This window comes from Trachymyrmex cornetzi, unplaced genomic scaffold, assembly GCF_001594075.2.
Source record: "Trachymyrmex cornetzi isolate Tcor2-1 unplaced genomic scaffold, Tcor1.1 scaffold270, whole genome shotgun sequence".
In the NCBI taxonomy this organism is placed as follows: domain Eukaryota; kingdom Metazoa; phylum Arthropoda; class Insecta; order Hymenoptera; family Formicidae; genus Trachymyrmex; species Trachymyrmex cornetzi.
Window position 1 is genome coordinate 948,953 of NW_017297377.1, and position 24,041 is coordinate 972,993.

Here is a 24,041-nt window from a genome sequence, read left to right on the forward strand (position 1 = left end):
GGTTCTTACTTTCGTAAATGTCAACATTTTAAAATTGCTTTCATCTTATTTTCCTTTCACCGAAAATTTGTTTAAACTATATAAAATCCAGTAAATTACCGCGTGCATTGTATAATTTTATATCATTTAGCATACAAAAACGTTCTGTCACGTTTGTTTTGGTATTGTATCACTCCATTCAGGCCGAATAAACTCCAAATCGCTACCATCCTCGGAACTGTTGTCGTCATCGAAATATGGCATGGTAACTTTATTATCATTTGACGGATATCCTGGATCACAACAGAAATTAGGATTGGAATAACAAGATTATTTGAAAAATTGTCTCCACGCTTCCTGCTATTATGGTATATTGATATAATTACCATCTACCGGTCTTCGAAATATCTCAATTTCTTTCTCATCGTCATCGAAAAAGCTGCCACCATCCTGCAGTAAACTAAACGCATATCCCTTTCTGCTCTTCTCTTCATCTTCCGAAGCTCGACACCTCGCGCAGATACACATGCAGCACAAGACAACACCAAAACATATCATACCTGCAATTGGATTATGTCATTACAAATCTTCATTAATCTTGTAAGTTTTATTAAACATCTCTCTCGCAAAACTGACTTACTTGTTATTATAATAAATACTAGTCTAGGTATTCCTATGATACTGTCATCGCGAACGAGCTTGAACATTAATCTTAAGTGTTTCTTCGTCTCGAACGTGGGTGTGGAGACAAGTTTGGTTTCCGCGTGATATCCGGACACCTTGGCCGTTATATTGTGACTTCCAGGAGGTAGTAAAATTGAATAAAAGCCTGACTTGCTGTTTTTAATTAGATGCGGTGACATATCGTAAGACAAGACAACGTTCTCAATCGGTGCGTCCTCCTCATTGGTGACATATCCTCTCACACCTTTCTTCATTTCCTGTATGCAGGCTAGTAAACTATCTTTGTTCTCCTGCCACACGACGATCGAGTAATCGGTGGTGCAGCAGGTGACATACACGTCCATCATTAAGGTACTCGTGTTGAAGTAGGCATAATCTATTAAGGAATGACCTCTTTTTCCGCCAATTCCCTTCGCTGCGTGTATTACGCTGTTATCATCGATATTGGAATCCTGTTCGCATCTTGTACTCGCAGATAGCTTGTTCGCCCTCGCATTGGCATACACTGAAGCCAAGTGTTGCAGTAAATCCTCATCATCGCTCTCGTATTTTTGCTCGCGTACCTTTCCATAGTCACGACCGAACGGAATTTCGATATGCCGCGACCCACTATTGAGATTTACAGCTATCATGGCGTTTACATCTTTAAACCAGTTTGCGATCCATTTCGCTTCTTCATTCAGCTTTTCATGAATCGGAAACTGCAAGCCTTTCAGCTGCGGCGAGCAGATGGTATTCTCGTTGGGATCGGATGAGAATTCTGGAACTATATATATGGAGAAATCATCTATGTAACGCATAATCGTATTGTCTTGCTTATAATTGTCCAAGAGATATGAGGCGAAATGTAAGAGCATCCCGGCAGTTACTGGTTCCGCTCGTAGGATACCGGCCGAGTAAACGATGGCAGGTCGCCCTATTTGTTTCTGATCGTCATTAGAACCGATCTCTAAACACATTATCTCGTTGTCCTTCACGGTTTTGCCGATGCTATGCAAGGTGGTCTGTCGCGGATACTTCGCATTCAAATCGGTCAAAGCACGGTTGACGAAACTCAGTTTCTCAAGTAGTTTTTTGTGATGATCGTCAAGCGATGGCGTTTTCTTTTGTTCTAATTTAACGTCAATAATTGTTATGCTTTGTTGTTGCACAGAGACTTTCAGCGTCTGCGTAACGTATCCTTCGCAGGAAATCGTTAAAGTATATTCACCGGGCACCAGAATCATTTTGAAGTAAGCCATGTTGTGCGACACGCCGTAAGTTCTTTTTCCAATCTCGACGTTGGCTTGTCGAAGCGGAGTACCATGTTTGTCCGTTATCATCACACGGATTCCGGTCGTGAGACTCTGCACAAGTTCCATAAGCGATTGCAGATTCTCACGCCAAATAACGGAGATCGAGTCCGCAGGCGGATACTTACAACACGATAGACTTACGCTCATCTACAAACAGATATTTAGAATGAAGTTTAGCAATAAATTTTATTATAAAAATATAAAGAGAAAAATATAAAAATAAATTATGCCTACTACTGGCGGGCCGTAAACGTGTTGTATAAAATTCGTCAAATATTGTGTACTGTTGTTCGGTTGGCTGCATGTTTCACTGTCTTTCGAATACTCGTAGGCACGGGCGAACTTTCTAAACGTGTTCAGATTGTCATCTGAATAACTGAAGAAGAAAAATTGATTAGAGATTTCATGCTAAATTTCTTTGCGATTTATGCTTATAAATTGTCATACATTGCATTACCTGATTTTCGAGGCACCACCTCCTAGTATCACAATAGCATCGTAATTTTCAGTCCGTAATATAGTTTTAAACGCATTCGCAACTCTATCTGCTTGTTTAGACATATCAGTATTCTCTTCTAATAACTTGTTTCCTACTTCGTTGTTGACTATAGGATTGCAATCCTCACTCTCCTCTAAATTATCAAATCCTGGATCGACACTAGGAATGAAATGCAGCATAGCATCATGCAACATCCTCTGAATGGGCGGATTACCAATTTGATTTCCTTTGAGAATATGTGTCGCCAAACGTAATAGGATTTCTCTGCCCGCTGGCTGGGAAGCAAACAATCCTCCCACCAATGCGATACGAAATTTATTCTCATCAGGTGATCCCATCTGGAAAGGATGATTTTAAATTAAATACAGAACCTTATAATGGATAAATATATTGTCGTTCAAACTCACATCATGCGTGACTTTCAATGAATGAATGGCTATGCTGATCACTGAATCATTGGCTAGAAATTCGGCGGTTTCAGACTGATGATTTTCCAACTGGCTGAATCTAGCGTTCAAGTCAGAATTTTTTAAATAACCATTCTGCAAGTTTACTCTCAATCCAAAATCATATGCGGATGACCTGGTAGATATTCGTACAAATAATTAATTTCTTTAATATTTTTTATATTTCAGAAAGCATACATATACAATATTAAACGATATAACTACTTGAAGAAACACGTAGCGTCATTAAAATTGGCTTGAATTATCTTCGTGAGAAAGATTCGAACATGAAACATAGTTTGAAATGTAATTTAAAAAGTCTTATTTATGAAGCTATTATGTGCTCAACTTTCTAACTTACTGAGTGCATATCAACTTCATATTATGCGATTAGATCGCAAAATGTGTATTGAATTGTACTTTAAATAAATAACCATACCAATGCAGAGGATCGTCACGCATTAACGTAAAGTCCAGAGTCACTTCTCCATCCTCGGGATTTTTGTCGTATGATGGTACCTCGATATTCTGAGTAAGTATTTCATATCCCACTGCACTGACAGTTATGTTATATCGCCCTGGTACCAGTAGCCGCCAATAATCGCCTCTTTCAGCAGTGTAAATATCATGTTTTATACCTCCAATCGAGATCTTTGCATGAGGTATAGGCGTGCCGATGGACGAACTCACTATGCCGTGTACACCTTTGCGAGACTGGGAAAAAGAAATATGAAGATTATCACCATTGAAAATGACTGCTGTGAACACACATATATTTCTTCTACTATTAGCTTCTCCTAAACAAACTGTACCATTTCAATAAAACGCAGAAGAGGTTCCCTGTTCTCCAGCCAGTAATTCGGTAAGTCACTGACGTTCGGAAACTTTGTGCATCCGATCTCCAGGGTGATCTCAAAGTCATTGCTATGGAAATAATTGTAATCTTGCATGCCGCCGGACAAGGAGTACCAGGCGGCGCCGTTCGTTATACCTTCCGGGAAACGCTCCTCGAGGACTGTCTTCGTACCGTATGGATTTTTCATTATAGGCGGACACGGCTGGCCGAGATGCATGCGAGGATGTGCATTGGAATATATCAACGCCAGCATCCGGAAGACATCGTTGTCCGGGCTTGGATTCGCGACGGTGGATCCCAAGTCCTCCGGTCCCTCGTCGTAAGGGTAATTCGCGACTAACGCTCCCCCGTGAAGATTAGCAGAGAGTACAAACGGAATTTTCGCTATCCAATCCATTACTGCCTTAGTCTCAGGTTGCTGATGCCGATTGACCTGGAAAATGTAACCAAGTGAGCATGACTTATTTTAATTGTACAAATCGTTAATGCAGGATGATACGTAATTATATATTAATAGTTAAGATGAATCTAGAATCTAAATAAAAAAAAATGTGAATTTTATCGCAGCGTACTTTATAGTAAAAAGCGAGTGTCTTGAGCATATATTTAATTTTTTTTATAATTCGATAGATATAAAACTTAAACAACTTATTATATTATTTTACTTCCAAAAGGCATTTTGAAGCAACAATCAAAATATTTATATTCATGTAAATTCATCTCTTTATCCAAAGTCTTATAAAAAAATTAAACAAGAGTTGTATTATGTGATGCTTTGTCTTCTTTTTCAAGTGTTGTTAAAAAATGAGATGATTAATAGTAGACTGTAAAAATAACGAGATGATAAATAAATCGATAAATGTATTTAATGTAAATGTAAAAAATATGTTGAAATAACGTACGTCATTGGTTACGTAATAATCGGGAAAGTTTCTATTAAGATCTACATTCATCGCATTCGCTCTGCCTTTTGTCCCGTAAACGTCGCCTTCTTTGGAGATCTCATATCCATCAGGATTCATACTCGGTAGCACGTGAAGCCTGATGGTCTCTACTATCCGTGTAACTCTCACGTCGGTGCCGTAGTTTTCACAGAGATATCTTAGCAGTAGCAGCAGCATTTCCCTGCCAACTACCTCGTTCCCATGCATATTGCCGACGTACTTGACCTCCGGTTTGTCAGGATTGTGAACACCGGGATCCTTCGTGACCTCCATAACATACAGCTCGCGACCTTGCACGGAAGATCCTATGCTGTACAGCCTTGTAATATTGGGATAATTCGCGCTCAAATCCTTTAGGTATTTCTCCATTGCGATGTAATTGTGATGCTTGAACACCACGGTATGGTAAAAGCCATATTTGTCGATGGATCTTATCGTTTCGTCAACTGTACTTTCTCCTGCATCGTACGAATATACAATTATTATTGTTGTCAAAATCAAACGTAGAGTTTTCAGTGAAACAATCATTGTTTAGGACAAAATACGTTGGTGTATAATCGCACAGATTTAAAATTACAAATAACGCAAAACAAGAGATGAGTATGTCATAAAACACAAGGTACAGAGAAAACGAAAAGGATGAGATAAATAATAAGATGTGTTCAAAAATAATATGCGTGATCTCTCGACACTTAAGAGGAAAAGGATAAGTATTGAGTAAGATATTCATTGCTCAAGACGAAAACAATGTTTTTATTTCTAGTTTTGTTAATACATACTTGTAAGGAAAATATTAGAACATACATTGTTATACAGATTATATGATATATCGGTCACTGACGTGCCTTCTCACACAAAGATCTACATTTATCAGTACAGTTCCTAATATAATAGAAAGGGTATTGGCAGTACTATGTATCTCGTATGGTAAAACACAGTACATCTGTTTCTTTTTTCTTTCACATTTTGTATATTTGCTTTGTACGAAAGAAGACAAAACGTTTCATGTTGTCATGCATATTTACTCTCTTCCAAACATCATTTACAAAATTCCAGCCAAAATTTTTTCAGCTAATCTTGTCGAAAACAAAAAGTCGAATGAATAAGTAGATATTGTCAGGAAAAATTAAAATATTTGAAAAAAGCTTCATTTACATTTGTATATATATCAATATACTTTTTTTTATATACATACATTTTATATACATATATATATCTATTATATGTATGTATATATATATATATATATATAATATAGGCAACATATTTTTTCGATATTTGTTCTGCAATTTGTCTCTAATAATATTAACAATAACAAATAATTGCTTATTAATAACTGTTTAACGCTTTGCCTGTTTTCCATTGAAGAAAAATATACAGCAGTTCATTATTCTTGTACTCGTAAGTACATGTGTATAAAGAAAATATAAACTATATTAAATATAACGGTTTTTATATCTATGTAAAAATTACAGTCTGATTCAAAATATAAAGTTTATATCCATAATCTCTGCAAAGTTGTTCGATATGTTCAATCAGTTAATTTGTCCATTCACGTATTGATATTGTAATATACTACTTTCCAATTTGCAAACAGGGCATTATTTGTCTTTGTTAGAATATATATAATTTCATATTGTTTATATTAAATTTAAATGCGATCACGGAATGTTTGTTCACATATAACATATGTTATAATGAAATAAGTTTGCATATAATGATAATATAAATATAAAAAATATATGATAGAATAAATACATGCCTTCTGTCACAAACTGGAATATAGTTAAAATATTTTCCTTATTTATTCAGGTATAAACTATGACAAAAATATATTCAAAATCCTTATTCCTTTTCTCTGCTATAAGCAATTCATTTCTCCATACCTTGTGTCTATATATGTATATATATAACTCTGTTTATATCTATTTTCTTGTACTTAATAATAATCTAATAAAATAATTAAGAATACACGATGTCAAAATATGTCAGGAAACAAATAAGAGATTCGGCAGTCACAAATTATTAAAGATGCGTACATCCGAATTTTGCAACATTAATTCGCTAAAACAAAATAAAAATCTTACTAAAACAAATCAAATAATAAAAACTCTAATATTATTTAAAAAATAATAAATATTTTTTTTATAAGATACTTAAAATAATTTGCTAATAAAGGAACTATAATGTCACAATACGAAAAAAAATGTATAAACACAAATGTTAAAACACAAATTAATGAATTGTGTAGTTAGTAATAGCTTGTGCTATTTTAGACAAAAACATAGATGTTAGATAAACAACATAGCCATGACAGTTGTTAGGTAATTTAAGTGTTTAAAAATTAGTAGTCCTGGTCATTGTAATCATCTAGTATCAGCTTATAGAATTCAGACAATCTATTATTGAAGATTGGTATTATTTGTGGATAATTTACGTCATTTTTACCTTGTTCATGTACTTCTTTGCCGCTCAATGTAAAGTTAAGAATCGTCGGTGAACTTTCTAATACAGTTACACTTACTGGTTTGCTGGGTTCGTATCTGAATAGAAAACAATATACAATAGTAACAGATATACTAAAAATAGTCTCCAGCTGGTATGACATATTGAATGTTAACGTTTAAGAATCATGCGATTACATACCCCCACGCAACACAATAAACTGAATAAGTTCCTGGTAGCAGTAAACGCCAATATTCGCCGTTGACCGTGGTTGTTACATTATGGTTTATTCCTTCTACAACAACGTTTGCTCTTTCAATTGGTCTACCATCCTTACTGAATACAAAACCTGCAAATGAAAGATAAATATAAAATTTCTTTCTAAAATCTAACATAAAAACGACTATGATATTAATGTAGGAATGTTACCCTTTACTCCAATATGCACTTGCTCCAAATATTTAATCAGAGATTCTTTATTTAACAGCCATTGCTCCGGTATGGTTAAACCTGGTGGATATTTACAGCAACTCAATTCAAACGTTATGTCAAATGCATTGGATCGGGCATAATTATAGTCTTGCATTCCACCAACTACTTCGTACCTGTCGACAAATTCAAAAATTTCTAAAGTTTCATCAATAATAAGCTAACCATTTTGTAAAAATTATTTTAAAAATTGATCTCTCTTTATCTGATTAATATTTCCAACCATTCAGCCCAAATGTTACTTTAAAAATGGCATAATGTTTATTCTTACCAGTATGCTCCATTTGTAACGCCACCTCGGAATATTTCTGGTGGACAAGCGTCACCTCTACGCATTAGTGAATGATTGTCCGCATAAACATGAGCAAGATGCTTGAATAAATTATCGTCTGGGCTTTTACTCTCTATACAGCATGATCTTGAGATACTAAAAAAACACATCTTGTCAGATGACAAACAGAACTTTCAATGTAAGGAGAATTTAACAATATATAACATCTATCATGATGACAATTGTATAATATACCCAGAATCATATGGATAGCTGGCAACTACAGCACCACCATGAAGATTCCCAGAGAGCACAAAAGGCTCACTGGCGATCCAAGTCATCATAGCCACAGTTTCACTCTGACGACCATTGAGAATAGAACTACCCTTACTGCGATGGTTACTTTTTCCCTCAAACTGATCGGGGAAATCCCGATTTAAGTCAACATGATTGGCATTTTCTCTGCCAGAGAAATCATCGTTGGACTCGCATTTACTTTCCTGAAACACAAGAATATCTCAAATTCATAATCTCGGTGCCATTACAGCACAAGTGAGAATCTTACCACTGATTTTTCAAAACCATCCGGATTCATAGAGGGCATCAAGTAGATGTCCGTCTGATTTACCAGCCGGGTGATGCGATCGTCCTTGCCATAGCGGTCCAGGAGATACTGGCCGAGAATGATAAGCAACTGTCTACCCACAACTTCGTCACCGTGCATGTTGGCGACGTACTTGACCATAGGCTCACCGGGGCTGCGCTGCCCGACATTCTCTGAGATCTCCAGGACGAGAAGGTCCCGACCTTCCACTGATTTTCCGATGGACAGCACCCGCGCCAGGTTCGGATATCGGTTCACCAGAGAATCGAACAATTGCCGCAAATCCTCGTAATGTGTATAAGACGTGGTGACGTAGTTGCCGTCCCGTGGCTGCTCGGCGACGTTCAACGCATAGCCGTTCGCTAGAGCAATCACGGCGCAGACGAGCGCGAGGATAATGACACCGCGGCGTAGGCCTTCCATTTGTGAGGCCTATTTTCTTTACCTCGCGTGCGCTTTCGGATGAATTCTCGCTACCTCGTGCACACCCGGCTGTACTACCTCGAGGAAGACTGTCAAAGTGTCAAAGGTTCATATCACGGATTTTCCCTTATCCTTCCGCATTTATACACAGTGCTGACGTCCGCACGTCAGATGAGTGGGCGAAGTCTCGATGAGGAAGGGGACGACGGAGAGCAACGTCACCATTCGCCAAACGAGCGTCCTTCTCTCTTATTTCTCGTTGGTGCATGCGCGATAAACGGAATCAGTGGCAATATACTGCAATAAACGCGTTATCGCATTTGTAAAGTTATCATTTCTCTCGGCTTATCTCTGTTTATTTCGACTAAGATTGAACGTATATAGCCTTTACGATATTCCGGAGCACGTTATGAATTCGTGGTACTCGCGAAAAGACCGCGATCGTGTGACGTGACTCGTACGAACTTGCACGGACACGGACTAGGTTAGAAGATTAGGTTAGATTTCATTGTGATTCAAGAACGATAACTGGCAATGGCTAATAAACAGTGAGTAATAAGGCGTTTCTTGTATCGCATCAAGATTTTAATACCATCGACTACTTTCAACTGACTTTTCTCGATGTTGAAGGTACGGTCTGATCTTGCCGAAGAAGCAACAGCAGAGTACGGCACCAAGACTCGGCAACGTTTTTGGGGACGACAATGCCTCCGATGAGGAGGATGGAACCGACTGGGTCAGGAAAGCCCTCAAGGCGGAAGGCGAGAAGAACCGGATGAAAAAACAAACAAAGCTCGACATACAGAAGGCTCTGGATGAAGACCCAACGATCTATCAGTATGACGAGGTGTATGATGATCTGGAGCGCAGCAAGAGCCAGTTGGATGACGCAAGCAAACAGAAGGAGAAAAAGTCCAAGTACATACAGAAGCTCCTGAAAACAGCTGAACGAAGAAAAAAGGAGCAAGAGCATAGGATAGAGAGAATGGTGCAGAAGGAACGCGAAGCCGAGGGTGAGATGTATGCGGACAAAGAGAGTTTTGTCACATCAGCGTACAGAGCGAAGCTGGAGGAATTTAAGAAGATGGAGGCAGAGGAGGCCAAAATGGATAGATTGGAAGCTATCGGTGATGTGACAAAGCAGCAAGACATGTCAGGATTTTACCGTCATCTGTATGAACAGACTGTTGACTACAAGGGTGAGACTAATAAAGATGAAAGTAGTAAAGTGAAAGAAAGTGCTGAGCAGAGGGAAGGGAAAACGTCAACAAGCAGCACAAATGAAGAAAACGCAACGACGAATGAGAGAGCAAATGAAACAGAGGAAAAACAGAAATCAATTACAAAAACTAAAAAATTGAGGCAGTACCGGCAGAGAGCCATAGAAACATACGAATCTGATTCTGAAACAGAGACGAGTAAAAAGGAGTTGAAAAAAGATAAAACTGTTGTTTCACCAGTGGACAAAGAGGCCGATAGAGTAGAGGTGCAAGAACCAGAAGAAAAGAAACAAAGATTAGATAAAAAGGACGTGAACACGGTTGATAATATCACAAACATTAAGGATAAAGATGAAAATGTGAAAGACGCTGAAATACCTCAAAATAACAATGTTACTACAGAAAGCGAAGAAATTGAAAATAAAGAAAAGACTGTTGAAAAGAAAGATAGATCTTCCATCTGGGAAAAGAGAACAGTAGGTCCAGTATTTGAAGCAGCATTACAAAGGTATTATGCAAGGAAGGCAAAGAGACTGGTTGAAGCAAATTAGATGTAATTAATTTAGAACTATGTTAATTTTTTATATAACGTCTCTGTTTCTCACTCTTGTATTACGTAATACGTAAATATTGACCTTATTCTAATGACGAATTGTACAAAAAAAGGTGTGATCTCCGATTGTAAAAATGTGTACAAAATTAAAGATAAAACTTATTTTATGACATTAGAAAACTACAAATATATTTAAAAATACACACACCATAATCCAAAAATGCTTAATGATTTTTATAATTTAAATAGACATTACAGCTGAGCTCTAGAAGGAAAATATATACACTCAGATGCACGAGATAATACTTTCTTAAATACCATTTAGTCGTTGTATATCCATTTCTTCGTATACTTATTACTTGAAAATATTATTTTTAGGAAATTCAGCTTCTCTTTCGCATATTTGTACAATTGTATACTTCCATCCAATGTGAAAGCCATGTGAAAAGCAAATTATCTCTGTGATACAAAGATGATATGAGATCGATTTGTACATCTTGTGGAATGCAGTCTCGATGTACACATATCGATGTACACTTTCTTATCAATGATATATTATTCATAAATATGTCATGTTATATAAAAAGCCGTGCATTTTTAACTAGATGTTACATTTTGTGGTAACATATGTCCTGTATCCCCTAGACAATAGAGGGTAACTCTACCACTGGGAAGAATACAGAGCCAAGTAATACTTCCATGTTTCAAGCATATCCGTAACCATGCTTCTGGTGGAAACTGTAATGCCCTTAAAAGAAAATCGAAAAATATATACATACAATAGAGAGAGAATATTATTAAATTTAATCATTATCTCTGTAAAAGAGAAAATCTTACCGACAAACAAAATATCTTATTACGTTTGCGTGGCACACAAGAACGGTGTAAGAATCGCGATCTTGACTAGGTTCCGCGCGATGAAAATATTTTCTAAATGCTGCCTCTATTCTGGGCCCATCTTGGAAGAACTGGAATATAAATCAAATAGAGATATAGAATTATTATGCATTGCACGAGAATTCTTAAATTTCTTAAAATTTTCTTTTAAAATCTTATTTTTTCAATATATTCAATAATACAAATAATTAATTATATTTCACTCACATGTCTCTCAGATTTCCACTGACCAATAGGCGGCTCCGGAGGTATAGGTGCACCTTCGACTAACAAGCTGTCGGTTTCAACTGGCACATTTATAAGATTCTTTTCTATAATTTGAGAAGTTTCCAGAGCACGTGTCATTGTGGACCTTATTATCAATGAGTAAGGCAAGTTTAATTCCGCTAGTCTCTTTCCCGTTGCTTCAGCCTGCTTCCTGCCTTTATGGCAACAAAGTAAATAGTTTTATAAAATAGTTTTACAAAAAATATATATACTTCTATGTTTTATAAAATAGTTTTACAAATAACGTATATATTTATATGATATAAATATTTACATGAAATAAGCAGGAAATTATGGAAACGTGAAAAAAAAGAAATTAAACAAAAAGCCCAGTTGCCCACAATAATTTGCGTCATAAACTGTAAACCCGTTTAGAGAAATAATAGCAAGCATTAAAAGAATATCGATGTCACACTTTCAGAAATATCGTTAGTTTCAATAGAGCATAACATGTTAATTATCAACGTACATATGTGATGAAAGAACATGCTGTATCACGAATTATTACATACTTTTCGCAAGATAACTTATTAACCATCTTCCAATGCGATGTCATGGAAGATGTAAGTAGATAGAAAGCGTATTATCCTAGTAGCAACACCAATGGAATGCTATAGTAGAAGAATTCGTATAACATTCTCTTCGGAAATTGTGTGGTTTGCTGGTTATGGTGACAAATTATTGTGAACTTCCAGGAACTTTAACCCGAGACCTAAATGCAAATACAAAACTCCATCAGTACGAAATAAATGCGATCCATTAAGTAAGCAACACTAAATATTAGGAAAGAAACTTGACGTGCTTCGGATTATGTAAAGAGGAAGATCTCAGAGGATGTTGATTTAAAAAAAATCAACATAAAAACAACGAATGGGACAACCATATACTACTTTAATGCTAGATGCAGAAAGTAATCCTACCAAGTTCAGTCAGCACTCTCTCAATGTCCGTCTTTCCATCCGTGTGATATTGCCCATGGCGAATCAAGAGTATGTGCCGTACAGCCTTTGCTCTCTTCGCCTCGAATTTTTCGTTGTACTTGTTCTCATCGTTCTCATCGTTCACCTTCATCGGCTTTACCAAGCTCTGTGGATCTCGTCTATAAACATCACAACAATTATTAATTTTTCTTTTTATTATTCTTGAGACGAAATGAGTTTGCTTAATCAATAATTAACCTTTTACATTCTAGGTATTTTTTTAAATGGTCGCCCGGCAACTCCAGGTCTTTTGTGGAGAAAAATGAAAAATGTTACTTTACAAGATAAAAAATCTGTAAATGTTTGTAAGATAAATTATATTAAAATTTTCAATAACATATCTTGTATATTTTAACAAATAAACATTATTTTAATCCTGGAAATTCTTTTCTGTATGATACTTTAAGAAGCATTTTCCTATATGCATGTTGTCTGAGAAGTGTTCTGTTTCTTTTTTACAGTTTTATATAAAATATATTAATTTATATTTTATAACACACATCTCCATACTCTAAAAGAAAGTTTTTTCTCCACCATTTGAAAGATTTTCTCATAAAAAAATGGTTGGTTCAGTAAATTCAGTTCAAGTAAATTACTAGAATTGTACAACACAGAACGCATAATTTCTTGTGATTTACTAAAATACAAGTAGTCAAGCAAAAAAACATACATCGTGTGTCCCCACTAGTTTTTCTTCATTTATTTTTTACAATTTTAATCAGCAATCGTGACACAGTGGCCCTGTCAGGCTAGAGATTATAGATTTGTTCGCGTCGCATGCTCCTGTTATAGCTTTTACTCACTTCAACGAGCACGTTAGAGTGAGTAAATGTTATAGTAGGAGCATTTTAGAGCATGTCAGAGTATATGCGACGCAACAAACCTTATCTCTTCACTAGTCACGTGGGGATCAAACTGACCCAGATACATAAATAAACTAATGTTTCTTAGTTGCATTTTCGTTTGCGACTATAGCGTTTTTAATATCTTCTCTCCACAGTTTATTCTTGCATCTATATAGCGAAGTAGCACTGATAACGTTCAAGAATTTTACTAATAAATAGCAGTTTTTGTATTCTTTGGATCACTTTGATTTCCAACACGTGTACGTAACTTTATGTGACTTAATTCAGCGTATTGTTTTAACATTTTACTTGTATATATTATGTTATTTTTATGAAATAATTTTCACAATAACAAGATATTAATTTCTAAATATGGCCGAATAAGCAGGTAAAATAAGACAACTTTAAAATATTTTTCAATATTCTTTACGAAATATCTTAAAGATGATATTAAAGAACTCTTAAAGATACCTCAAAGTTATTTTATTTGTGGATTTTAGACATTCTACACATTATAACTAAAAAAAATTATCAAAATTGTAAAATGGTACAGAACTTTCGACTCAGTTTAGTCCTCTCTACCTGCCCATCTGCTCATGAGCGTTATTGGGAAAGATACTAGATATCCAGTATAATTATAGAAAATTTTTACATATATTAATATTTTACATAATATTTGAATTTTCTTTGCTTAATTTTTTAAACATAAATATATATTTAGTTTTGAAATAATATCTATAATATTATGAATAATATTATGAATAATTTCCAGTTTAAAAAGCAAATAGAAACATTCGTTAATATTTTGTTATTTTCTAATAATGAAAATATTTCGCGATATTCTCATTAATTCTTGTAAGAGTTATTGTAAAAAATAAATGTGCAAATAAACAAATAATACGGTCGGTTACTAAAAGGTTGCAATAATTTTTTTTCGGAATGCAGCTTGCTCCACAAACGATTGGTTCTTATTCATGTATCCACAAATAAAAACCAATCGCTCGATGAGTAGCCTACATTCTGAAACCCATCGAAAAAAAAGTATTGCAACCTTTTAGTAACTGACTGTACATAAGAAAATGATGTGATTATATTATGTTATTATTGAAATTATTGCTAGCTTTAAACAATTATATCATTTAAATAATACTCATGTATATTTTGTGCATTTATAAGTACAATAATAATTAAAATGTATTCGGGGTTGAGTAAGTTAACTTTTTTTTTAGCTAAGTTAAGTTAAAGTTAACAACTTTGAAAATTTAACTTAGTTAAGATACAAGTTAATTTATAATGAAATTAATTAATTGAATTAAAAGTTAAGTTAATAAAAAAAAGTAATTGAAAAGTTAAAAGTTAAATTTGCTTTTTTAATTTTTTTAATTCATGACTCTAGGATTTCAGTCTTACAAATAACGGCAATGACAAATATATACTTCATTTAGAAAATACTTCATATTTTATTTACATGTGTTGTTTATATATACTCTTTAGTATATAAGATTCGATTATGAGTACTGACCTGTGATATATCTAAACCTTCAGACAGAATACGAGGAAGTAGCGATAGTAATAAGGAATGATAGATTTCAACCTATCAGAAGCTAGATACATCGAAATACACGGTTTCTGACAGATTGAAATCTGGGGGTCGATTGTGTAATTTGAAATGAGGTGAAAATTATAAAAGTGAGCAAATTCATTAGAATATTTATAATTACATTGGTAAATCAACATCTAGTAAATTTGCTCACTTTTGCATTTTAAGATATCGCTATTGCCGCATGTTATGTCTGAGACTTAACTTCAAAGAATTAAATAAAAAATTAATAGTTGCAAATATAAAATGTAAGTTAAGTTAAAATTAATCAACTTTTTAACGTTTAACTTAACTTTTATCTTTTTAATTTAGCACTACCCACACACAATCCTGGGATTTATATTATAAATATCGCAATAGTGCCGTCTACGGAGTGTAAAGGGTTGATTAAGTAATATCTAATTAATAATTAATAAAGTAAGTAATATCTAATAATTATTTCGTTAACAATTATTAATCCTTAGTACACACAATTGCGTCATTTGTGTTCTGCATATTACTTTTCTTTGAAAAACTAGGATCAAATAATTACTCTGGCAAACATTTTTCTCAAAATTTTTCATATTTAAAATTTAAAACGTTGTCGAGAAGTATACGACACTGCCACTAGAGGGACACAGCGAGTTAAATTTCTCAAGTTTAAAAATCATTCAGAGAGAGAGAGAGAGAGAGAGAGAGAGAGAGAGGGAGAATAAAACATAACATTAAAAGATTCTCTAATTGTGTTTGAATGAAATATTTTTTTGAAATGAGCTTTAAGGACAAGATGAAAGCAGTGTTTTTTTTTTAGAAAAATATTCAGAATTTTTCAAATTATTTTCTTAGTATTTTTGAAAAGTGTTCCAATTCGTACGAAAAAATCTAAGAAATTTTTTTAAAGTTATATTTGTATAGAAATTCTAAAATCATACCTATAACAATTCTGAAAAAAATCTGAAGTGTCCCAATTCGTACAAAAAAATCTGAGAAATTTTTGAAAAAAATTATAAAAATTATAGACTCTGAAAAATTATTTGAGAAAGTCTGAGAAAAATTTTCGTCAGGAGAATTGTAACACCTACATATAGTTTTTTTTAATATATAATTTTACAAATATATTTTTTAAAGATGTCAAAGTAAATGTAAAAATCACATAATATAATTTTTGTATATTTGTTAAAGTAATGAAAATTAGTCTGTGATACGAATGACCCATCGTGTGTAGTAAAGGATCAGAAAATTATCGTGTCTATTAAAAAAGGATTAAAATTAAATACAATTTCATATTATGTATGAAATTATTAATATTTTACTTAATTAATAATAGTAAAAAAAAAAACATTGTTTAGCGAAGGTGAATTTTCATTTGCAACAATTTTTTGTCGATTGAGTTAACAGAGTTAATTTTTCCCCAAAGTCTCATACGAAACAGAGGAAATCAAATAGATAGCGGGAATATAAATCACCTGTCCCAGTTGTGATCCCACTTCACTGAAGGCGTATAATTCGTCGTCCACGAGTTGTGAACGCGCAACGGTTCCGTTTTGCCGTGAGCATTATAATAATAGAGTATCGCGCCGCTCACTGCACCGAGTCCAAGAGCCCATTTGTGCAACTGTGAGACAGTCGGCATTTCGCGTACACACGAAGGGTGAACCGAGAACTTTGAAAAAAAAACACCGGACCGGAGAAAGTACGTGACCCTCGTCAACTCGCAAGTTCCAACTCTTGCTCAAGCGGCGACCTAACCTAACCCCAATCTTCCGCTACAACCAGTTCGCCACTTCCGGGGTACTAGAGTGGGGTATAAAGAGAGTGGCGCCAATTACGCATGTGCTTAAAGCCAAAGGCATAGAGAATGTACTGTGCGATCCGTTTTTAATAGCGTATTCGATTACTGACTCGACCCGACTCTGAATCAACAGTCTGTTCTTTTTAGCTGCATTTCTTACACAATTTAGCTCTTCTTTTGCAGTTAAACAGAACAGATTATTGACCCGGAGTCGGGTCGAGTCGGTAAATCGAATACGCTATAAGTAGTGTATCAAATGTGGTTGACAATAATGAGAAAGAGGTCCGTGGGAGACGGTCAATCCCCCTCTCATTCTCTCTCCCATTACACCATTGAATGGAAAGAGATAGAAATGGCCGTCTGCCACGGTCCCTCTCTCTCATCTCTATCGACCATTTTGACACGGATCGCGCAGTCCATTCTCTACGTCTTTGCTTAAAGCTTAAAGGTGCTATATTATTTATATGTATGGTAATCAAAACATAGAGAATGGATTGCGCGATCCGTATCTAAATAATGTATCAAATGCGGTCGACAAAATGAGAGAGAGGAACCGTGGGAGACGGCCAATCCCCCTCTCATTCTCTCTCCCATTACACCATTGAATGGAAAGAGATAGAAATGGCCGTTTGCCACGGTCCCTCTCTCTCATCCCTATCGACCATTTTGACACGGATCGCGCAGTTCATTCTCTATGTCTTTGATGGTAATACTCAAGGATTGTGTCAAGGAAATCGATTCTGTATCTTGAAAAACGAGATGAAAATTACAAAAGTGAGCGAATTATATATAACTCGAATACTAATAATTTCATTGGTCAGCACCTAGTAAATTTGCTCACTTTTGTCATTTTCACCTCGTTTGAAGATACATTATCGACCCCCTGCTCGCCGATTTTGATGAAATTGGCTTATTCGACGCGGTTTTACATGAAACGAAAACATCTGGCAAAAAAAGTGTCGCTCTGCCCTGTAAGCCGAGATATTTTCCTAATTTCATCAAAATCGGCAAGCTGGATATCGATTATGTATCTTTTTCCTTCCCCTACAGCACAAAAGTTGCAACAACAATGCTGCAACATTGCAACAATATTGCACGTTGCAGCAATATTGCAGCGTTATTGCAGCAATATTGCAAATTCTGTGCTGTATGGGTTACGGCGAAAACGTAAAAAGTTAAAATTTGTTGTATGTGTGTACATGTACATGAACACATACATAAAATTTTGCATTTTTTACGTTTTCGTTCTAGAGAAAAAATTACTTGATCGATACCCAGGACTAGGGTTGGGCATCAGGGTTGAGCAATTTAGAGCTGCGAATAGTTTCTTACGTATAATACATATTTATAATACGTATAATCATATAAAACGTATAAAACGTACGTATAATACGTATAACATATGGTATTATACATCATTGAGCATGTATTAAACATAACGTATTATACATGGTTTTTATACCGTATAATACCGTATAATATGTTATACGTATTATATGTACGTTTTATACGTTTTATACGTTTTATATATATTATACATATTATACATACGTATTATACGTATAAGGAACAATTCGCAGCTCTAAATTACCCAACCCTGTCCAGGACTATTCTTGTTGCGTATTACCGTGTACTTTTATCGACAAATGTGTACAGAACAGAGAGATCCTCGGATCTCTTTATCCCACAGCCAATCAACTGGCTTGAAAAATTTATCGTACGACAAAAACGCACAAATAAAATATTACCTTATTGCTGATTGGCTCCGTCATTAGGTCCTTAGAGAGAAATCAATAGCCCGTATTTACAGTCGATTTTTATTTTAAGTAATGTCTTAAGTCGCTAATGCGGCCCTCTGATTGGTTTTTGTCATCTTAAAACTGTACTTAAGACGGTCTTAAATATAAGATCTGACCATGAATATCGGCCAAGGTCAAAGAAAGAAGAGGATAAGACGAGGAACTGCGTCGTAGGTATAGGATACGAAATGGCGACTTCCGACTTATCGGCGTCATTCTCTACACCCACTCCTACAGGGCACAGGACGAGGCATGAGCGTCCCGGGCGTCCTTGTATTTATTGGGCGAGTTCAAGTCAGCAAAGTGGCTAGGTGCGCTTATTGAGCGAGTGAATATGATTGGTTGGATCTAGAAGTAATGCGGAGTCTATAATAGAAGTCGTAGCATTTGGTAGGGTATCAAGTCGTAGAGAATTGACCAATCGTAGTCGATTATTCTTCTCATATTCGACTGTGATTGGTTAATTTTCTACGACTTAAGACTTACGACTGCTATGACTTCTATTGTAGACCCCGCATTAAACAACCAATTATATTCGTTTGCTCAGGAAGCAGGCTGAGCTGGCTGAGCCAGGGTTGAGGGTAGTCGCTTTGTCAACTTGAACGCGCCCATTATTCATTGCTTCCTGTTGCTCTCTGACGGGCTGACGTCGATTTGATCTGTCTAGTCGGTTCGGCTGGTTTCGTGTTCGTCGCGTTGCTAGTATTGGTTTCGACTTTAGGCAACTTCAAATACGTGTTCGAAAGGATCGAAATTGAGCAAGTAGAAACCTTGCTGGACGAGTCGTGCCAAAAAATTTATTCTTCGATAAAGCCTTGTGTTCTTCCTGTTGCGCATCATTGCACATTGATTTGCAATCGTCGCTTGTCCAGCTATATTTGCTCGCACGTTGTGCAAGACAGATATATTCAAATATAAATAGTTTCGCAATATTCTGAGAGGACAAACTGTAGCGAGATGTTGACTCCACGTTTCGGGATCACGCAAACCGACGAGGATGTGACGATAGTTATCCATGCGCCATATGCGAATATAAAGGATGCGGAGATGCACGCTGACGGAGTAGACTTCCTATTTTACTCCACTCCGTATTTTCTCAAGTGAGTATTTGCGAATTTGTTGGGTGGAATCGCCTTCTCGACGAATATATGAATATATTTGTCCTTAATACACGATAATTTTCCAGTCCTATATGATAGGTCATTTGTGTCCTGAGTCTTAAGTTAATTTACATTATTTAACAGATATATAAAAATTATTTCTTACATATACTTTAAAAAATTTTTAGAAAGTATTTGTAAGATTATATTTTTAAAAATGATATATAAATGTTATATAACATTTGTGTATAAATGTTTATAATTGATTATTATTTCATGCTTCTAATTTTTCGAAAAAACGAATGTACAGGACACAAATGGTCCAATGATGTACACTAAGAGTTAAATTAAAACGATTTTTGCAGATTACAACTTCCAGGTAAGATAAAAGACAATGATTCATTCTCTGGGACCTACAACTGCGAAAAGGGTGACTTTACCTTAAGTTTCTCCAAGGTAAATAAGGGAGAACACTTTAAGAATTTGGAAATGATAACAAGTCTTCTGGCACCAAAAAAGAAAAGAACTGTCATACCTAACATTGAAGTCATCGGTAAGTTATAAGGATATAATTTAAAAGTGTTATATACATATACAATTATATTGCATAGCATTATTATATATATATTGCATAGCATACAATGTCTCTTCCCAATTTTAGGTAATCCATCTGTGGCTTTAGCCGATATGAGTGAAAACGATGTAGATAATTCTGGAAATAATTCTTTTCCACCTCAGGATAATTCTGTAGGAGGTGCGACAAATCTTATAAACTCTCCAAAATATGGTTTTGCTAATAAAATATCAGGAGCTTTAGCTGCCTTTGGGGTACGTTTTTATAATCCATTTTAACATTATTAAATTTTACTGTAAGTGCATTACAATTAATGTTACAAAAAGCCTTCCATATTTAGTTTTGATAGTCAAATTAATTATATCAGTAATATTATGTGTTTGTTCCTTTTAGGACGTATGGATCAAAGAAATAATAGATCTTCCTGCTCCTGATGTAACTCCTGAAGTAGAAAGAAAAAGTTTGCGGGAACAGCGTGAATTAAAAGATTTCTCCGAGGAACATTATATGGCAGATCTCATGGAATCAGACGTCATTAAGCCATGCTTAATATACCAAGCAGAATGGGACACTTTACAAACAGATCAAATTGCATTTAGCAAAGCTGAAATCGACTTGTTAAAGGAACTTCCAAACAAAGAATATTTATTAAATGTTAACGAGTTAGAAAAATTATGTTTTAATCTTGTCGATATCTTGTACGCCAGTTGTTATAATCATCGAACAACATTCGGAGAAAATAATTCAGAGAGTGGCTGGACCATTAATAAACTAAGTTCTACATTATGTTGGTTTCAGGTACGTTTATAAATTAGCTAACGAAGCGTTTTCTACCAGGAGAGTACAAATGAATTAATTTCTATCAAATATTTTCAGAATTTTACTTCTCCAAATGAAGTTACAACAGCGTGTATTCGAAGAGCGCTTTGCTATCCACTTCACAGAAATTGGGAACTTTCTATTAAAGTATTGGAAGATGTTAAAAAAGTTCTATCATTAGGTCAGTATAAATTGGGACGCCAAAATGTCTTTATATTTGCCATTTATTATTTCAATTTTAATACTTTCATGCATAGGAAGGAAATATGTTATTAAACGCTTCTGTGAAATACACAGTCTTTTCAATGATTCATTTGAACCGAGATACATACTGAACCAATTGTATATAAAGGATTTTCTAATTTGGTTGCAAACGTTAACTGATCCCGTAATAGAATCGATTCATGCTGTATTACTTAATGTAAGTACTTTTCAAAATTCTTTAAACATTTACATATTTAACGCTTCTCTTACCTTATCTATTTAAATATAGGTTTCCATAGAATGAGTTACCTCATTCACCTAGTACTTACAATCTTCATTTTTTAAAATTAATTCTTTATAAATACGTCACATATATGAGACGAATATTGAAATTAAATTTGAGATTCACCGGTTATATATCGATTGACTTATACGGCCGCAATGCTTATATCAATTTACTATTTCATACAGATTCATCCAAACAAAGATAGTATGGGACTAGAATTAGTGGAACTGGAAATAGCAGCTTATTCTGTCCAAGAAGATTTTGTTATAGAAAACGCCATTCACAAAATGACCAACAATATTGAAGCATTGTCTATGAACGTGGACAAACAGAAAATGTGAGTAGAAAACTACTATTTTATTACTTTCTTCTATAGTAATATTTTACATATTCTATATAATTTTGTTTTGAAGGCCAAAGAATGTATACCATGTTAACCAAAAATTTTTTAAGTGTTTGTAAGTATTTTCATATTCTAGCTTGATTGTTAACAGTCGCTGTTTAACACACCTGTATTTAATGAACATTTGTATTATTGTTTCTATATATTTTAACTTATTTAGTTTAATGTAACATTATAATGCCTAACTTCTTTTATTATATATTGTATAAAAAATAACTACTTTGTGTACATATATAATGTATAACTACTGTTTGGATTTTTGAAAACAAACTTTCATTATATCAAAATCTAATTCAAATTTTAAATGTTGCAAAACTAAAAATTTACCAAAGTTCTCGTATTAAGTAATTGGTCAAGAATTTTTAGATCCAAATAGTATTTGACCCTGAGTACTCGAGTTCTCAGATACCTGAATAATAACAATCCTAGGAATGAGAGTTTTAATAATCTAATAATGTGCATGATTGAAGAATTTTATAATACTGATTACTCCAAACTTTGGAGTCCAAAGCATTTTCTACTTCTTCTTAATCATTGTATACAAATGCAGATTATCGAGCAGTTCAAGTTCAACGGATAGCAGCGATACGGACTCTGATAGCAACACGTCAAGCAGCAGTAGTAGCAGCAGCAGTTTCGATTCTGATGATATAGATGGCGAGCCTAAATAATCAAGAAGAAACGGGTGGACTTGGAAAAAGGTGCTTTTATTGTTGATTTTATTATTGATTGGTATACTTCTGTACTTTGATTTGCCGATTACAGCTATGGTCATGAAAATTACTGACAAGGTCATTTTGACGCTCATTTGCCGCGCAATCTGGATAGGCGTCCCCGTGTTTTGGAGCACACGATTTCAACGCGTAATCAGTCCCTCCGCAACTTCCTTTCTGCTTAAGAGCGCTCAAATTCGACGCGAACCTTTCCTCTTGCTTAACAGCTCACAAAATTCACGCAAAGAGTCCACCCCATCTCCCTCCCTGCGTAGGAGCGTACGACTTTCACGCAAAGCGACTCCCACCTCATCTACCCCTCTGCTTAGGGGTAAACGACTTCCACGCGAAGCGACTCCCACCACACCTCCCTCCCTGCTTAGGAGCGTACGACTTCCACGCGAAGCGACTCCTACTTCATCTACCCCCCTACTTAAGAGCACACGACTTCCACGCGAAGCAACTCCCACCACACCTCCTTCCCTGCTTAGGAGCGCACGACTTCCACGCGAAGCGACTCCCACTCCATCTACCCCTCTGCTTAGGGGCACACGATTTCTATACAAAGCTACTTCTACCTCATCTCCCTCCCAGCTTAGAGGTGCACGACTTCCATGTGAAGCGACTTCCACCTCACCTTTCCACTCTGGCGAGAGGCGCACGATTTCCCACGCGAAACGCGCGAAAAAAAGTGAAAAAAATCGTCTTTTGATTATTTGAAAATGACCTTGTCGATAGTTTTCATTATCATGTTCGTAATCAGGGTATAAAAATACAGTAATATGTCAATCGATAAGAAAATCGGAAGGTTCACCTTTCGGAAGTCTATCCGAAAAAACTGATAGTTCTAATGAATAATTATTCACTTGTTACATGACGTGCAGTAATGTGATGAATTAAACATCGGTTTCTTCATAACCGGCATAAATCATATAATTTTTCAACTAACTACTTAAAATATAGAGACATGAAATTATTTTTCGTATATATTATATATATATGTGTAAAATTAATTGAATTTTTGTATATGTGCATATATTATACTCTCGTATATATATATTCATTGTTTTATGTG

At 35.1% G+C, this 24,041-nt stretch overlaps 4 protein-coding genes across 7 annotated transcripts; 2 read left to right on the forward strand and 2 right to left on the reverse strand.

Annotated features, from left to right (window-relative positions):
- Positions 1-9,170, reverse strand: svr (Carboxypeptidase D svr). The gene is made up of 15 exons (XM_018508692.1): positions 8,474-9,170; positions 8,164-8,408; positions 7,909-8,064; positions 7,578-7,753; positions 7,350-7,497; positions 7,152-7,246; positions 4,662-5,161; positions 3,716-4,192; positions 3,343-3,617; positions 2,865-3,039; positions 2,416-2,795; positions 2,193-2,334; positions 620-2,105; positions 366-539; positions 1-272 (listed from the first exon to the last, which is right to left on the reverse strand). The coding sequence occupies exons 1-15, from the start codon at positions 8,933-8,935 to the stop codon at positions 148-150; spliced, it is 5,016 nt and encodes a 1,671-aa protein (XP_018364194.1). The 5' UTR covers positions 8,936-9,170; the 3' UTR covers positions 1-147.
- A 47-nt stretch (positions 9,171-9,217) lies between these two features.
- On the forward strand, positions 9,218-10,827 carry LOC108761915 (nuclear speckle splicing regulatory protein 1). The gene is made up of 2 exons (XM_018508694.1): positions 9,218-9,483; positions 9,566-10,827. Exons 1-2 carry the CDS (start codon positions 9,470-9,472, stop codon positions 10,704-10,706), a joined length of 1,155 nt encoding a protein of 384 aa, XP_018364196.1. The 5' UTR covers positions 9,218-9,469; the 3' UTR covers positions 10,707-10,827.
- A 94-nt stretch (positions 10,828-10,921) lies between these two features.
- Positions 10,922-17,125, reverse strand: LOC108761860 (Phosphoglycerate mutase 5). The gene is made up of 5 exons (XM_018508617.1): positions 16,743-17,125; positions 12,793-12,971; positions 11,813-12,027; positions 11,546-11,676; positions 10,922-11,456 (listed from the first exon to the last, which is right to left on the reverse strand). The coding sequence occupies exons 1-5, from the start codon at positions 16,907-16,909 to the stop codon at positions 11,306-11,308; spliced, it is 843 nt and encodes a 280-aa protein (XP_018364119.1). The 5' UTR covers positions 16,910-17,125; the 3' UTR covers positions 10,922-11,305.
- Positions 17,126-19,454: 2,329 nt separating this feature from the next.
- On the forward strand, positions 19,455-23,929 carry LOC108761939 (protein SHQ1 homolog). 4 transcript variants are annotated; one of them, XM_018508728.1, is made up of 10 exons: positions 19,455-19,967; positions 20,333-20,520; positions 20,629-20,795; positions 20,935-21,339; positions 21,418-21,541; positions 21,618-21,781; positions 22,036-22,187; positions 22,264-22,308; positions 22,804-22,930; positions 23,799-23,929. In XM_018508728.1, exons 1-9 carry the CDS (start codon positions 19,825-19,827, stop codon positions 22,922-22,924), a joined length of 1,509 nt encoding a protein of 502 aa, XP_018364230.1. In that variant the 5' UTR covers positions 19,455-19,824; the 3' UTR covers positions 22,925-22,930; positions 23,799-23,929. The 4 variants fall into 4 exon arrangements, with proteins under 4 accessions (XP_018364230.1, XP_018364229.1, XP_018364232.1 ...); XM_018508727.1 differs by having other exon boundaries at positions 22,804-23,929; XM_018508730.1 differs by having other exon boundaries at positions 22,304-22,308; positions 22,804-23,929.
- Positions 23,930-24,041: the final 112 nt, after the last annotated feature.